Genomic DNA, 17799 nt, shown 5'->3' with positions numbered 1-17799 from the left:
TTTTCTTCAGGTTTTTAAACCCCAATCTACATTTCATTATCACCAAATTATGGTCGCTATCAATGTCTGCTCCAGGGTAAGTTTTGCAGTCAACGAGTTGATTTCTAAATCTTTGCTTAACCATGATATAATCTATCTGATACCTTGCAGTATCGCCTGGCTTTTTCCAAGTGTATATTCTTCTATTATGATTTTTAAATTGGGTGTTGGCAATTACTAAATTATACTTCGTGCAAAACTCTATAAGTCGGTCCCCTCTTTCATTCCTTTTGCCCAGCCCGTATTCACCCACTATATTTCCTTCCTTGCCTTTTCCAATGCTTGCATTCCAATCTCCAACTATTATTAAATTTTCATCTCCTTTTACGTGTTTAATTGCTTCATCAATCTCTTCGTATACACACTCTACCTCATCATCATCATGGGCGCTTGTAGGCATATAAACGTTAACAATCGTTGTCGGTTTAGGTTTTGATTTTATCCTTATTACAATGATTCTATCGCTATGCGTTTTGAAATACTCCACTCTCCTCCCTATCTTCTTGTTCATCACGAAACCTACTCCTGCCTGCCCATTATTTGACGCTGAGTTAATTACTCTAAAATCACCTGACCAAAAGTCGCCTTCCTCTTCCCACCGAACCTCACTAATTCCTACTATATCCACATTCACCCTATCCATTTCCCTTTTTAAATTTTCTAGCCTACCAACCTTTTTTAAGCTTCTAACATTCCACGCTCCGACTCGTAGAATGTTATTTTTTAATTTTCTGGTGACCCCTTCCTTAGTAGTCCCCACCCGGAGATCCGAACGGGGGACTATTTTACCTCCGGAATATTTTACCAAGGAAGGCGCCTCCATTATTGTTATGTGAAAATGCAGAGCCACATTTTCTTGGAAAAAAAAGCAGCTGTAGTTTTCCATTGCTTTCAGCTGCGCAGTACTCAGAGGACTGAGTGATGTTGATACGGCCGTTTAAGTCGTCCTGACTCACGCCCCTAACAACTACTGAAAGAGCTGCTGCCCTCTTTCAGGAATCATTCCTTAGTCTGGCTCTCAACAGATACCTCTCCGATATGGTTGCACCTTCGGTCCAGCTACTCTGTATCCTTGAGCACTCAAGCCCCCTCACCAACGGCAAGGTCTCATGATTTATAGAGGAGGGACCTCTGATAAGCTGATAAAAAAAAATATAAAGATTTATATACATAAATTACATATCTATATTACATTTACACATGACTATGTGTAAATTCAAAAATACAACATACTTCAAAACCAGGTTTTGTGGACCCTTGTCAAAGAACTCTGCCACCAGGGTGCCCAACAAGTGCTTACCAGTGGGAACCCTTCCGTAAGCTCTTTATTAGTTTTAAGGGTCTGGATAACCAGTCACACTAAAAATGAGAAAGGCACCAGAATTCTTGCTAAGGTATAAACATCACTTGACCTGAAGGCAGGCATCACTTGGGTTTTAGAAGGTACTATTGTAAATTTTCCCTTTTCAATTCTCAAATAAAGTCCCTCTACAACTAATAGAGTAGAATCATGTAAAAGAACAACATGCTTTTATGAGCATCCCATATCATGTCTTTTTTATGAAGTCCATAAAGTTATGAAGGAACAGCGCACCTACTGCTTGAAAAAACAACTTTCAACATGCACCTAGTACTTGGGGGAATAACAGTGATAGATTCTGTGTCATATTGGTTGCTCCTTTTACCAGCTCTGAGCAGAGAGCAATAGGGTAAAAGGTGATATAATGAGATTATAAATTGTTGGTGACTACTGTACATGCACTGCGATCCTACTGCAACTGGTTATTTTTAATTGCCATTCAACTGTCAAGTTTGGAATAGTTCTTAAGTAATAGAAGAAAAAGGAAGAATAAGTACCTTTAGCAGAAATTTGTAAATTTTTTACACCATAAGAAAGAATATCAATATTAAATTATTTCTTTAGCAAGGCATTTAATCTGACCCCTCAAAAGACTTTCAGAACCTAATGTGGTAATCATCCCTTTTTTTATCTTTCTCTTTCCTTAACCTTAAATTCTTTTTGCCTGAACCACAGAAATCAGATCATCTGCCACGCTGGCTTTCTGTAAGGGTGAGGAAGCAATACTAAAACAACTGCTTCTATAATGAGTTTAATGATGTAGTGACTCTGCCTGGAGGCTTGACCAGGAACTCCATCTCTTATAAAGGAGTTACTAAAGTATCAGCTAGAGGCTGAGAGATTAGTATAATAAAACTGGCTGACCTACTACTCCACCTATATGCTAAAACTAGTCTAATATTGTAAAATTAAATATAAAATCTGTGTCTGTATAGATACAGATAGTGCAAAATTTTAATTACATTAGGTCTACTTGCATCTTAAATTAGGTAATACTTCCAACCATCACTTATAAAGAATATTTTTTTTTTTTTATAATATTTAATTTGGGATCCATTTTAATTATTAATCAGTAATAGTGACAATAATTAAAGTCCATAAAATTTGTAACAATATCATCCAAAGCAAAAGAAATTATTCCCTACTTTCAAATTTTTAATTTCTGTCATACTTTTCTAATGTTTTCTTATTCAGGATGCTCCTTAAAGAAAAATTTGCTGACACAAATTGAAGTCTATGAGATTTACAACAGGGTTTCTCAACTGTTTTTGTTTATAGAATATGTTGATAGATTCATTCTTACTTGGTGAAAGAAAGGGCTTTGAGCTTCAAACCTCTTTTATAATCTTCTCACTCAAGATAGATTTTAAAGAAATTTCATGATGAAAATAAAGTTCAAAGAATAAGCACTATTTTCTATTTATAAAACATCTCAAAATTATGATGGTGATGAAAAGAAGAATAATAGTTTTTGATAATCTGTTAATGTAGTTTTTAATCTGTTAATCTTAGTAAGTCAGAATACAAAAAATTAGCTTAAAAAGTGGTATGTTTCAGTATATTTTTTTAATAGCAACAAAACATACCAAGTTTGTAAAGAGAACCAGACAGCACAGTATACAGTCCAGTTTAAGCAGGTATAACTTGTTACTACTAAATGATCTGTGTATACAAAGTACTTCTTTGTTCACGCACTCATTATATTATATCAAGGCAATGTAACATACTATTTTAGATGTTATAACAAAATTATATAAAATTTTTTTAGAGTAGTATTAGGAATAGTCAAGGCTGTAAGACAGGCAGATTTTCTTTTTTGTTATATCAAATACTGTGACAAGTATATGTTTTTTTACTTTAAATGCTATGACCAAATTATGGGTTTATCAGTTTTCCATTCCTTTAAAATAGTCATGAATTGTAGCTTAATAAAAATCTCATCTAGTCTAATACCTTATTTAAAAAAAAAATAAATAAAATTGTTTATTTTCATTACCACAATTTGTGGATAGTTGGTAAAAGAAAACTTTTACATCAAAAATTTTTTCATTTGTGAAAAGGATGATAAAATCGGCTGGACTGTCAAGATCATAAACTTGCTTTAGATGGAGTGTCTACACATCAGACACAGCTGATTTTATAAGTAAAAAATCTCTGCTGCCATGTACCAGTCTTTAAAAAAATGTGAAATAAGTCACTGAAGGAAATTAGAAAGTTTTTTCAGCTGCTTCATGGCACTAGATCTGTATTTCATGGTTTTATATTTAGTTCAATACATGTTAATGTATTTCACATGTTAAAAAGAATTGTTTATATCCACAAAGTAATTATATACTACACTATAAAATACTTAATTATGAAACTAATATTACCTACCCCCTGTTGTAGATCTAGTTATAATTAGAATAAAAACATAAATTAATAAAAAATAATATTTTGTATTACTTTCCCAGCAAATATAGCTAGAATAGACATATTAAAGGTATGGTGATCATGTAAAAAATGGAGTATTGGGTTTTTTTCAGATCTTTGTGTTTTAGGATCCAACCAGTTCATCTAGATAAAAAAAAAACATACATATGTATGTATGTGCATATGTATGTACTGTTACCACATACATGCCTTATTTTGATATCGGCGGTAGCAGCTCAGATGTCAGCAGGAACACAGTATACGTACACGCTGGTACAAGCGCCATTCCCGTCGCGCAGATGATCGCGCAGTTCTCCCACCATAACAGCGCTGTAACCCCACCACTCTCGGGCTCCAATAAAAGAGTGTGCACGAGAGTGAATATTCAATTCTCGAAAGGTGTAGGCCAAAGAAGAATGAAGAGGTCATCGGAAGAAGAAGATGAAGAAGAAGGAAGACCCTCTACTCGACCCAACATCACGGACAGGAGTCCGGAAAAGAGCCCAGCAGAGATGCGTCCCGAAAGGCAGCCATCACAGAAGTAGATGAAGAGCTTCTACTCAACCTCTCCTTTTAAAACTTACATTTAAATTAACTTAAATCAGCAATTGCGACTCCTCCGGAGAAGGGGGCGCATTGCTCCCTCCATACAGTTAGTGCCCCGTTGTGGCGTATTCCTCCTAGCCTATGAAGCGTTAGCACCGAAAGGACTTCAGTGGACGGTCTGAAGGGGAATTTCGTCAGGAGGACAGGTTTCAAAAGCCCAGCCTTCTGCGGTCGGCCCATAAAATGGGTTTGATAACGCTGGTTTAACAATTGGAATGCAATTAAATCTGTCCTTAAAAACACAAAATATCAAATAAAACAAAAATTGAAAAATCAGAACCGTCACCTAAAATAAACCTTTAAAAACACACTCGATAGAATCATCCAGCAGCAAGGGACACTGTCCAGGTTCTGCGATCCGTAGGGAGAATCTATGAACTCCCGCCAACTTTGCATTCCATTCCGAATATTCAATTCATCATCGACCATCACCTGGAGAAGACCAAGAAGAAGATGAAGAAGAAAACAGAAGAAGTTTTTTTTGAAGATTTTTGGCTATAATTCTTTTAAGTTTTAAAATTAATTTTTTTATGTATTTTTCTTCATAAATTGAAGAGCGATTAAAATTAAAGTAGCTTTGGCATCTACATTATATATCAGACCCAAAATGAGAAGCAATCTTTTCATTACTTTCATAAATGTTATACTTCATTTTTTCAATACTTTTAAACAATTCTGTTTTAAATTATTATATTTTGGGGGGGAGATCACTGCTTTATAAATAAATCTTTCTTAAATTTTCCTCACAGAGTAAGGAAGCCCTTAAAATCAAAAATTTTTTATTCAGAATCTGGGAATTTTGATGCTTAAATCTTAGTATAACAGGGAAAAGTCTTTTTGCTTTATTTTATATGACCAAATTTCACTTAAAAATAACGTAATAAAAAAAATCTTTTCATCATTCTATTATTATGGTAACAATTACTTGAAATCAAATATTTAAGTATATGAAGTGAAGTTTAAATACAAACATGATAGTATGTATAAAAAACAAACTTCAAGTTTACTTAAACTCAAACTAATGATAAAAATTATTTTCTGTTATAGGAAAGTGAAACAGAAAGTGAAGACAGTGACGAGAGTGAGGAAGAAGAGGAAGAAGAAGAAGACAATGAAGAAGTTCCAGAAAATGTTTGCACTGAAGAGAAAAAGAGATTTCTTAATGCAAAAGCAAAACGATATGAAAATCGTCTTTCATCTTTGAAGAAGGGTAACTACTTAATGAAAGCAAACATAGATCGTTTACAGGATGACTTAAATCGACAAAAGGAAATGTCACTAACGCTTCAAGAAGATCTGAATTCAGTTCTTGCAGAATTAGGTTGATTAATTTAGATGGGATTGTAATTTTAAAAAGATTTGGACCTACTATAAAGTCTTCGCTAAAGTCTGATTGTATACAAATATAAATACTTATGCACAGGTATAAAACTTAAATATGTATTATGGACTTATTATAACATATGTAGGTCTATGTTTATGTTCTTGTTATTATATATTCATGTGTAACACATGATCATATCTTGACAGCAGATAAAGAAATGTATGCGATGCTTAAAAGTGATGAACTTACCATTTAGATGTTATATAATTAACAAACTGTGCTCTAGTATACTGAGCATTAACCGGATGAAATATATTGGTTGATATAATTTATGTACTGTGTAGTTGCACTATTCAAATTATATTATAGAATTATTTTGATCACATTTAACTAGAAAATTACACAAATATATCTCTATTGTATATATATACAGCATACTCAAAAATTAATAAGTAATTATTAATATTGAATATTACCTACTAATTTAAAAAAATATAATCTATACTTTTAAATATAATCATAAAAGTAAGAATTTAATTAATTGCATTTCTTTACATACATTAAATGTTAAATAATTGTAGAGAAAGAAAATATAATATTTTTTAATACAAAATGCTTGTTTTTATCAATTTTTTTAATTTTATTTTTTATGATGCACTTAATTCTTCTTTCTAATTTAAAGTCTTTTCTCAACAGTGTTGTCTCAAAGGGTATTTACAGTGTTTTTTCTTGGACAAAAAACACAAAAATCCATTTTTCAATAAGTTGAACAAGAATAGAAAAACACAATTTTTTAAAATTTTATTTAAAAAAATTATTTGTTTCAGTTTGATGCAATTGTAGATTACTGAATACATTATAAAAATTGTAATTTTATCATTATATTGTATAATATAAAAATCATTTTCAACATCAGTTGAATGAAGTCAAAATTAGACTACACACCATAGATTCATATTTATGTTAGTTTGAAAGCAATCTTATCAAACACACTATCACATTGGCTTTTTAAATCTAATCAACACATCAAAAGCTTTATGGTTTTAAAAAGTGTCTTTACTTGCATGATGAGACAAGGATGGCTTTAAACAAAAAAGAAATTTGCTCCTGACTAGTATAAATTTACACCAAGAATCCAGAATCGAATAAAATTTTAATTTTTTTTAAATGTACTATGAACAGTTTGTTTTGGAAGAACCAAATAATCAAATCTCTCTTTTCTTGGGCTTGATATTTCCCTAGGTATTTTTTCCCATTTTTTCTTTATTTGTAGGTGAGAAATATATCAAAGTTAATCTTTATTCTGTGCACCTCCAGTTCAGTCTTCAGATTTAATACTATTTTTCTCAGTTTGAAAACTTTGTAAAAAAATGAATAGTGATGCAGCAATCTTATCAAAATGAGACAAGGGGTTGGGGAAAAGTTTCTTTATATTTTAATGTAAAAGAAAAACAAGGTTTATTTTATATTTCAAATGAAGTTTATTAAACCAAATAAGTCCCATTATTGAGGTAAAATCATAATTTTGTCACTGTAAAATGTCTGTCTGTATTTTCTGGAAGAAAAACTGTGATAAGTGATTTTAATAGGCATTTTTTGAAGCCAACTTTATACTGTTAAGAGAGTTTTATAAAGACTGAAATAAATGGCAATCTTAATAATGTAAGATCAAGATTGTACAGTGAATGCATCAAAATTTTCCAGCCAAGCTCTGTCCATTTTAGGCGGTCACCAAAGATGTGTGTGAGATCTGATGTGATGTTAGATGATACCTTTCCATTAATCCTGGTCGCTTTAAATTGATTTCATGGCGTAATCTTTTCGGTTGTTAACAGTAGAAGTTAGAATCGACCTTGACCTGGTGGTAGTAGATCACATTGAACAATAGAATTCCAGTAAAAGGAATTTCAAGTTTACTATGAACAGCTGAATGAAAGGAATTGAACCATTTGCGGAGCTTCACCTCAGTTTGACCGTGTTCTTTTCGATACATTATTGTCATACGTGATCCATGTTTCAATAACTGTAATAAAACGTTTCAAAAAAGGGCTCAATTTCATTCCGTTTCTGCAGTTATTCACAGATGGAAATTTGATCAGTTAAATTTTTTATTGTTGAATCATATGACACCCAAACATCGAGTCTTTTTTGTTCCCAACCTTCTTCAAATGGTTTAAAACTGCTTTGGGGATGATGTTCAGTTTGTTATGGATATCAAAATTGCCATTGGTCAGTTGATCAATTGTTTCTGTGGTTTTATTGACTTTTTTTATCAAATTATGTTTAGAAACAAAACATATGTGGAAAGATACTGATAATAAAATATATTAACTGAACATGCTCAGAAAATAAAAAATACACAGATATATTAAATTTAGAAAAAAATACACGAAACAAATTTATCATAAATCAAATCTACTTACTGCTTGATCTCATATGAAAGTCTGGTCAATTTTTTTAATAAACTTTGTGCTTTTTTCTGGTGTTTGTAGGTAAAGTATATCTTTTCTCTTTGTGTACTTATAAATACTCTTTATATCTGTGTTCTTTAGACACATCGTGATGAGCTCTATGGTCCTACGATCCCAGTAATAAAGGAGTTAAGCGATTTTTTAGATGCAGATTTTCATGTATTTAAAGTGAGGCTTCTTTAAAAAAATTAATTAATTAAGTTTTTTTATCATTAGTCAATTCTTTTTCCTTAAACCTATTTTATTTTAATCTAACATATTCACAACATGTGTATGAGTATGATATTTAGTCATTAAAAGACTTGGAGTTTATTGTCGTTTAGTAAACTGTACCAAACATACTTCTTTGAGAATGATATTAAGAACCTTCCAGAACATTGCAACTAATAACACTGCAAACGGTAACTACTTTGAAAAGTTTGAACAAAAAACTTCTCCCATTAAGAAATAATTTATTATGTAAACTGGTTTAGAATACCTCACATAGAACATACCTCTATAAATATAATATCTGTTACAATGTAACACAGGATGAATAGAGATAATACGATGTTTTTATTAAAAAAGAATATGTAGCCGGCAGATATACAGAGGTCAGCTACTAGAGATGCTAAATTATAATCTCAATACTATATAAGATACAACGACCTACAAAACACGTGCTTACTATCTACCTCCCAACATTCAACGTCTTACACCCATCAAGCTGACCTGACCGGATCCGTCGGCCTTCGCATTCACAGTCCGGTATTCGAGTGTATACAATAACACCGTATGATAAACGACATGACATTTAATTCGATATTTATTTGTAATAAGTAAATATTTTATTCAGAGTAATACATAATTATGTACTGTACACAATTACAGTTAGATGACGTTAGAATTATATAAGTACATAATAAGACAGAAAATACAGAATACGTTCATCAATAACGGGTAACCAAGCCGGAAGGCATACGTAGTAAATTATTTCAACCGATTTAAACTCGTATAAATAAACTTAATCGCGTTATAGATTTAAATAAGCAATGGAATATCCAGTGTGCAAAAAAATACAGCTGAAAGAAAATATAAATCCAAAAAGAGCGCTATCAAACAGTTGATAAAAAAAATTATCGAAAATTTCCTGTTGCCATTTTCAAACCGTGGGATATGATTTACAGAACAACTGTCAGTTTAACATTACAATAAGAATATTCCTCTTTTCACGTTGCAACTATTTTCCGAAAATTCGTAAAATATTAATTAAACAACGTTATTCGTATCAGGATTCCCCATAAGAAAGCACGTAATTTTGATAGGCAAGATTCTATTATAAGCCTGTTATTCTGTACGTACATAATCTATAATTAATATAAGATAAAAATAGTTTAAATTAACAGTAGTTTTTTTAAAAAGATTTCTACTTTCTATTAGTCGTCTTTTACTCTTGCTTTAGAGTTTTCTTCTTGACCAGGATGTTGTGTAAAAATATTCAAAGCTTTATTAACGAGGCAAAAGGGCTTCAGTACGAGTCCTATTAGGTAGATCTTCTATTTCGTTTTCCTCGGGATTTTGCACCGATTCTTGGATGGCCTAATTAGTTAAATATTTATAGATATTTTAAATGCCTACAGTTTCTTCAATATTTTTTAAAGTACAAAGTTTGCTTGTTGGTGTTATCTTTAACGTTTTTTTCTTACGCTGAAAAATCTTTATATTACAAACAACGTAATAGTGAAACATACAGAATGTTAATCGAAGCATAATTAACTTAATGTGTTACTTTATAACGAAATGACGTACAACGGAATGAGGTTAAAGTAAAATTTTCTTTGTTGTATTTTAATTAATGATAATTAAAGCACTTTTAAAACTCATAAAATTAAAAAAAAAAAAATTTATTCGAGTAAAAAAATTCTAATATTTATAATATAAAGTCGATAGTATTCCAGATTAATGTACAAAATCTAAGCACGAGAGAAAACAAAAACAATGAAAAGAAGACACAAGGTGAGTCAGATCAGATATAATACTGCTTAATGACAGAATACGAGATCTGTAAATAAAATAAGGAAACTGGTTCAGTAAAAGCAGGAACTACAGAATGTTTTTCTTTGCCAAAAATTCATTAATTGAGAATGCAGTGTGACAAGGTGCATTGTCATGATGCAGCATCCAGTTGTCTTTGATGGCTGGGCTCATCAAAACTTGATGGACTGTGATATGGTTCAAAGTCATTTGTTCTACAATCATTCTGACAGTTAATCACCGGTTGTACCGTCTAAGTCTCTGATTCGATTCATATTGTCGTCACTTTTTAACGTAAACGGTCTTCCAGAGCGTGGATCGTCCGTAACTGATTCCCGGCCATCTGAAAATGCTTTAAACCATCTAAACAACTTGGGCTCGTGACAGAGTGTCATCTCCATACGTCCTTTTCAATTTTTAAAAAGTTTCAGTAGCATTCTCACCGAGTTTAACACAAAACTTGATCGCACAACGTTGCTCGTAATTAGTATCACTCATTTTTGCAACGCACAACAAAAACTCGTTTCACGTAAAGTTTGTTTACGTCTCACGTGGCAACAATAGACTAAAAATATTAATACCTAATATAAATCAGCTGTTCATATAACCATATCTTTACTAGTAACTTTACAAATCTCATTACTTTATTTACAGACCTCGTATATCAGTACCGTGTGGATCTTTTGTATTATTGCCCCACCATATTGAAAGTTTTTTGTTACATATTATAGATAAATAAACGTATTAATTAACTGAAACATCCGCTTAGCAAAATTAGTTGAAACATTATTTTTAATAGTTTAAATTCCAAATAAAAACAACAAACATGATTTTCCAGTGCAGTCGATCGATTAAACAACAATTTTAATTACAAACAAACTATATTAAACATTAAAAGCTTAAATTACACCGAACAAAATGCAAAACGTAAACTGACAATATTTTGTGGGCAAAACTGTTTTATATCTTCCAATGTTGCTTCAAATAAGTTGTTGCTACGAGTATAGTTTCGATGGCGCCACAAATCTATATATTTGCATATATAGAAACCTAACAATTTCCTTCTGGTTCCGTCCCGTCTGCTGTTTCAACACTTTGCACACACCATTGTTTTTTGTGTGTGCACCCCGTTTGTGGATTTAAGAGTTTTAGTGGCTTACTGTCATATGTTTGAAATTCATACCGGATGATCGGTGAATACCGTTTCACCAGTTACCCGGAAATGATGTTAGTACCCGGATCAATACATTCACAAATAACACCTAAAACGGTTTCTGTTGTACGGTCGGGAACGTCATTATAAATTAGTCTTTGTTTTCTCGACATGTAGGATCAAACACCGACTGCTGGGAGCATACTCTACCGACATCATATTTACGTCATGAGAAACAAGACTTATCGATTTTTGTAGATTGATTAAGGTTCCAAATTTTCCTTTGATTTCTTAAAAGAGATGGGGTGCAAACCTCGCGCAGATAATTTCTCTGTTCTGTTATCGTATGTTCACTCGTTCTTAAATCGTCTAAGCAGAATATTTTACTATGTATTTTTTCGATTATACGAATGAAACAGTCATTCGTAAAGGAATGCGGTTATTTTGAAGCACGTATCTGTTCTTAAACTTCAGATCTACAACCGCTTTTCACGGCATAACTGATCATTTTCATCCGACATATGTAAAATCATTTCAGGCCTATTATTACAGAAACAAATATTACGTAGATTTCCTTACAACTGGAAAATCGACTACTTTGTATGTAGAATTAATTAACTTGTTAACCGGAAAAGCGGAGTAATGTGTTAAAAACAAAAGGAATACTAAATGGAAGTTAGATTCCACCGTGATCGTCGTAGTTCAAGACGCGTTGAAACCTGTCACTCGTTAGTGATTAATATAATTATAGCCAGCGGCATTACACAAACGATATTGAAATAAAAAGGCAGCTGTCATGTGCATCTATGGATTTATTATATGGATCTTCGATCCGCAAGCGGCCATGCGGGCTGCCTTAAAACTTTTTGTGGCCCGCAGACTCAAAAAAAAATTAGTTATAAAAATTTTTCTTATTTTATTAAGAAAGAATTAAAATATAAAACACTGGATATCAATCTTTTGCTTTATTTAATTTCATTTTAGAAATTTTTTGTAGTAGATAAAATATAGTTAGTAATATCGAAAGAACTGACTTTAGTGTATACATAACGGTTTAAACATTTTTCTAAGTCAAACGATGTTATTTCAATTCTCTTTTCAAATAAAACTTTAAAAAATGTAACTTTTTACGTAAACAGTTTAACTGTTAACTAATTAGCTTTAATTATCGAACGAGAAAGGATTTAAATACACCACTGTAAAATGTAGAAAATCTTTCATAACTCAAAAACGGTGTATTGAGATAATTCCTTTTGACTTAGGACAGCAGTATAGTTCGATAAAAGCAACATAAATATTTGTATATTCGATTAAAATATAATTTGTACAGGAATGTGTTCCTCGAGCTAGTACGGATTAAAAATACTGATCCGTGGGAGAGAGAAGGTTCGAGACCTCGAACCTATGTCATAATAATACTATTAAAATGTATTGGAAATAATAAATTACGGTAATTCTCGCAAAAAAAAAAAATCAATAAACCGATTATAAATTAATGCAGTATTTCATAATTTGTTATAAACTAGCAAGTAGACCGTAGCGGTGGACTAATACAAAAGATCCTACTGTGCTAAATAGTATGACCGTCTAAATAAAATACTAGAAATCTGTTTGATGGGGAGACATAGCACGCAAGAAGTGGGAAAAATTTTGGGAGGCTTAAGAAGTGGTTGCCGAAATATGTGCGTATGTCTAATCCGTAATAAGAAAATTACGAAGAAAATTTAAAGTCAAATTTATTACTATTTTTCTTTAACAATAATAATTTAACATAATATATTTATTTCTTACTTTTAGTAACGTCATAAAAATTATTTTGGTTAAGGAACTGACCCATAACCGCCGTGGAGATTGAAGTCGGTTTGATCTAGGACTATAACATTACTAGCTACATGGTGGATGTAGAGTTGTTCTCCATTTTACATTCGCTATTTACTCGAGAATAAATATACTTTCAAATGCAATTTTTTTATTTTATTTATGACTTCTAAAAAAAAAATAATATTTTTTTTTAATAATCGTAAAAAAAAACACTATTACAAAGGAAATGTGATAGTGTCATTCCGACAAGAAACATAAAATGATATATAGACTTATTATCTTCTTTTTGCAAAGTCTGTTTCCGTTTTATTTATTTATTTATCATAATGTTTCGGGAGCGGATATATTAACAGATTTGTCGCCTTTATATTAAAGGAGGTATACAATGTACGACAATTCTACTTCAGTTGAAGATGTTAATGCTCAGCAGGAAGATTACATTCACCTTATTGTCTTGCGATCAAGTCGTGTTAACATTTTATAATGTAAATTAATACCCGCATAATTAATTAATAAACTAATTCAGTATTCGTAATAAGCGTTGTGTGTAGTTTTTATATAACGCTATTTTTATAATGATTATTTGTAATGACATTACTATGTTGTATACATTTACAGGTATCTACTGGTATGTGTATGCGTCATGTATAAATAAATACACATATTTAAATTATATTTTATTGAGTATCCATTTTTATTTTAGTAGTCTTCCTTACTCCGTACAGTCAATATTTTCAATAATTACATTGTTAGACAAAAACAATTGTTAATGTTTCTCTAAGTGCGATACTATTTCTTCTTGAATTGCTTTCTTGCGTACATTACAGATCTGCAAATACAATTTTTCTATCACCCTTAGCTTTAAATAAATTACGCTTCAAAAAAAAATTAAGGGAAAATGTTGTTAAAATCTGTAAAATTTATAATTTTGCATGCCCATACCTGTGTTAGAATGATTTCGCTGATGCTTTTCTTTTATAAATAGCCTCAGGCACATCCCGAATTAATGTTCAACAGTAATCGGCTAGCATGTTAGTATTCCATTTCCCTTTATAAAGGCTTTTTATCACTGAAATGTCTTGGTGGAAACGTTCACCGTGTTAGTCACTTACGTCTCCGAGGTAGTCAGGGAAAAAATTCAGATGTGAGCGGAGGAAATGTATTTTCAGAGACATATTACATCCCATAACTCTGTATAAAGTAAGAAGTTAATTAACAATATCGTGGTAATTGTCGGATTTTTGTTTGCCGAGAAATCTTTTGCAAACGTTTTTAAATGAAGCCCAAGCTGCACTTTGACCAACTCTCTTATTTGAGGACCAACAAATTTTCCATCTTTAATTTTTCCTTCACTTACATTCGGAAATTTCTGCTTGATGTACAAAAATCTGGGACTATCTTTCTTCATTGCTTTTACCAAATTTTTAATTAGTCCTATATGAAGAGGGGGTAAAAATATTTGTTTGGGTTCAACTAAGGGCTCATGAATAATATTTTTCCCATCTGGAGTTAAGTTGTCTCGTTTCTTCCAGTATTCGGTGACAAAATGTTTATCCCTAGCCCGGCTATCCCATTCGCAAAGAAAACACATGTAATTAGTATAGCCTAACTGCATGCCTAACAAAATTGCTATAACTTTCATGTCACCTCAGATGTTCCAGCTATAGCTGGAACATCTGAGGTGACTTGGTGACTTTTTTATAATTTATTTTTTCAGAACGTCTTTCATCACGTTCCATGTCTCTTTCAAATTAATACCATAAGCGATTGGTATCGAAGGATATTTGTTACCGTTGTGTAGTAGAACAACTTTTAAATTGTACTTGGACGAATCTATGAAAAGGCACCAATCCTCACGTTTATGAACCTGTCCTAAGTGCAACATAAGTTTATCAATATTTGTGCGATAAACCAAATTATTTTCATCAATAAAGTACTGAGAAAGTTCTTTTTGTAGGCTTCGAAAGCCCGAAATGTTTGTATTTTTTTGAAGTAAATTCCAACCTTGCAGTCTTGTTAGTAACAGTTCAGCTTGATTTTTTGATAAATTTAAATCCCTAATCAAGTCATTTAATTCACCTCGTGATGTAAGATGTGGCTTATTGGAAGATAATTCAAAATCAAAATCATTGTTGTCTTCTTCAGTACTGCCTGATTCTTCATCGCTGCTTTCTAAACATACATTCACAGGTGGCTCAGGAACTGGAATAATTTCACCGTGAGATACAGGCCTGATTGCAGATTGCAGTGAAGGATATTTTAAGTATGTTTAGAATTTTTAGGAATTCCAGCACACTTGTTAAACAAAAGTAACAATCGGTTACATGATCCTTTGGTTCGCGCCAAACTATAGGTACACCAAACGGCAAAGCCTTCCGTGTACCTTTCAGCCATCCTCTTAAATATACAGAACAATTAATGCATATTATATGAGAAGCCCACGTCTTATCCTGATCACCAATTTTACACTGAAAGTACAAATGATATGCTTTTTTAATTGAAGGTGTAATGTTTTTTCTAATTGATTTTACAGTAAACTCACCACATTCATAACAAAAGGCATCCACATCATTTACACAATTTGACACTTCACTATTAACAAACTTAAGACAGCAATAAGACTGAACAAAATTAATTTATTCCTAAACCCAGTGCTTAATACATACCCTACAGCTGTGTTTTCAGGTTCATGTTTTGACCTGCACAGACATGATTAATCTTGTCCATGAAGGCTCATTCTTCAGCATTAGATATGATGCCATAATATGTGACTATGATATGATTTAATTTTTTGTCTAGTATTGTTTATTTATAGCTTACAAATTACGTTAACAAAGTTAAACAATAAAAAATGAGCTAACAAAATACATTATAGGAGCTTAAAATGCTAACTATACGTTGAAAAATGAAAAAAATCCTTTAATTAAAATTTAAAAATTTTTCAATAATGGTGTGTGATAGAAAAATTCTTAGTTAATATTTGTTTTCAGAATAAAAAAAAACAGATTAAAATCATGTATCGCATATTAGGAAACAAAAATTATGTTTATCAGCGTTATGAATAGGCTTGGTCCAGTTCACCTCGAACTATCAAGATTACGGTATTTAAATACCTACTTCAGAGTCTTTTACATCTCGTTTTACATAGGTCTGAATATTTATATAAGTGCGCATTTGCGAGCGTATTTCAATTTTAAAAGCGCGCGCTCACACACACACACACACACACACACACACACACACACACACACACACACACACACACACACACACACACACAAGAGAAACGAGGTTAATTCTATTCAAGGTATCGTACAAGTTAAGGCTATATATTTTTTTTAGTTTTTATATAAATTATTTAAAAATTTGTAATAATGCAGTAATGTTTAAAATTCCATCAGAATGAGATTATAAAAAACAAACAAAACAGAATATTTTATAATAAACGAAATTAAATACGTTGCAACAATTATCTCTTTTTTTCTAATAAAATATTTTCTAGTTATATAGTATTAATTAATTTTACTGAAATCTTGGCGGTAAGTGTATAAATTATGAAGATAGTTTTTATTTTTCAAATGGAAGCAAGATAAGAATTATGTAGGGTTTTAAAAGTTAAATACCATATGATGATTTATATCATTAAGCTTATATAACAGTTGTAGTTCTGCAGTTTGAAAAGTAATCATCCATTTTAAGAAGTTTTCACAAGCAGTTTAAAAATTCGATAATTTTTACTTGGAATTCTTGAATGAATGCAAATACTAAGCGCTAAAACATTATGAAAGAAAAAAATCAAAAATTAATTTAAAGAAATAAAAAAACGATCTCTCTGAAGATTTAAAATAATTTTTTTTTTATAAAAAAAAATTGTATTTCTACGAACAGTAAACCTCGCCCATATTTTATTTAACATAATAATATGAGTTTTGAAATGAAATTAGACTGATAAAGTAAAGTTTTTGATTATTATTAATTTAGGAAGATTTAACTGGTACCAAAAAAAATATTACTGCGCCAGCAAGATCGTTAGCACTGCTTCTAGGGATACCGGATATCGCTCACTGACAACTACCGTGGATATATTGCCACTACATCCTTTTTTTGTATCTCAAATGTGTATATACTCGCGTGTATATATATATATATATGACGATTTTTTAATAAGGTTTTTTTAAAAAAAATGAAAATAATAAAAAATTATGAAAAACCAACGTAAAGTTAAATTTTTAACAACGTAATAAGAACGGCACGATGCTGTTTAATAACAGAACAGTAGCAGAGAAAATCGTTAGGCTTAAGGGAGGAGTGAAATCTGTAAGAATAAAGTGCATAATTCGTAGCCACTGAGAAGTTCATGGAAACGGTCAGGAGGAGATGGCGTCAGGAATGGAAGGGACAACACGTTAATGGCTTTTTGTTTATAGCACCTCTTGACTACGCTAAAAAAAAAATATCGGGAATCTATAAAGTATTTTATACACAGAAGGATTCGTGAATAATGTAACAAGTTTACAGGACATGTTCTACTGGTGAAAATAAACAAAAAACGTCATATAAACTTAGATACCGGAAACCTTCGGAAACGGCAATGATCTTG

General features: G+C 31.5%; 1 protein-coding gene across 2 annotated transcripts in view; it reads left to right on the top strand.

The window, feature by feature from the left end:
- The window catches only part of LOC142323073 (uncharacterized), a 105244-nt gene extending 92393 nt beyond the window's left edge, over positions 1–12851 (top strand). For both annotated transcript variants that reach the window (XM_075362229.1, XM_075362228.1), the window contains one exon: positions 5465–12851. In XM_075362229.1, the coding sequence (XP_075218344.1) occupies positions 5465–5743 (279 nt within the window). In that variant the 3' untranslated portion in view covers positions 5744–12851. The remainder of the gene's footprint in view (positions 1–5464) is intronic.
- The last annotated feature ends 4948 nt before the right edge of the window (positions 12852–17799 follow it).

The sequence above is a fragment of the Lycorma delicatula genome, chromosome 4 (assembly GCF_047948215.1).
Source record: "Lycorma delicatula isolate Av1 chromosome 4, ASM4794821v1, whole genome shotgun sequence".
In the NCBI taxonomy this organism is placed as follows: domain Eukaryota; kingdom Metazoa; phylum Arthropoda; class Insecta; order Hemiptera; family Fulgoridae; genus Lycorma; species Lycorma delicatula.
Note: the sequence above shows the minus strand (reverse complement) of the source record. Positions and strands in the feature narration are given on the sequence as shown.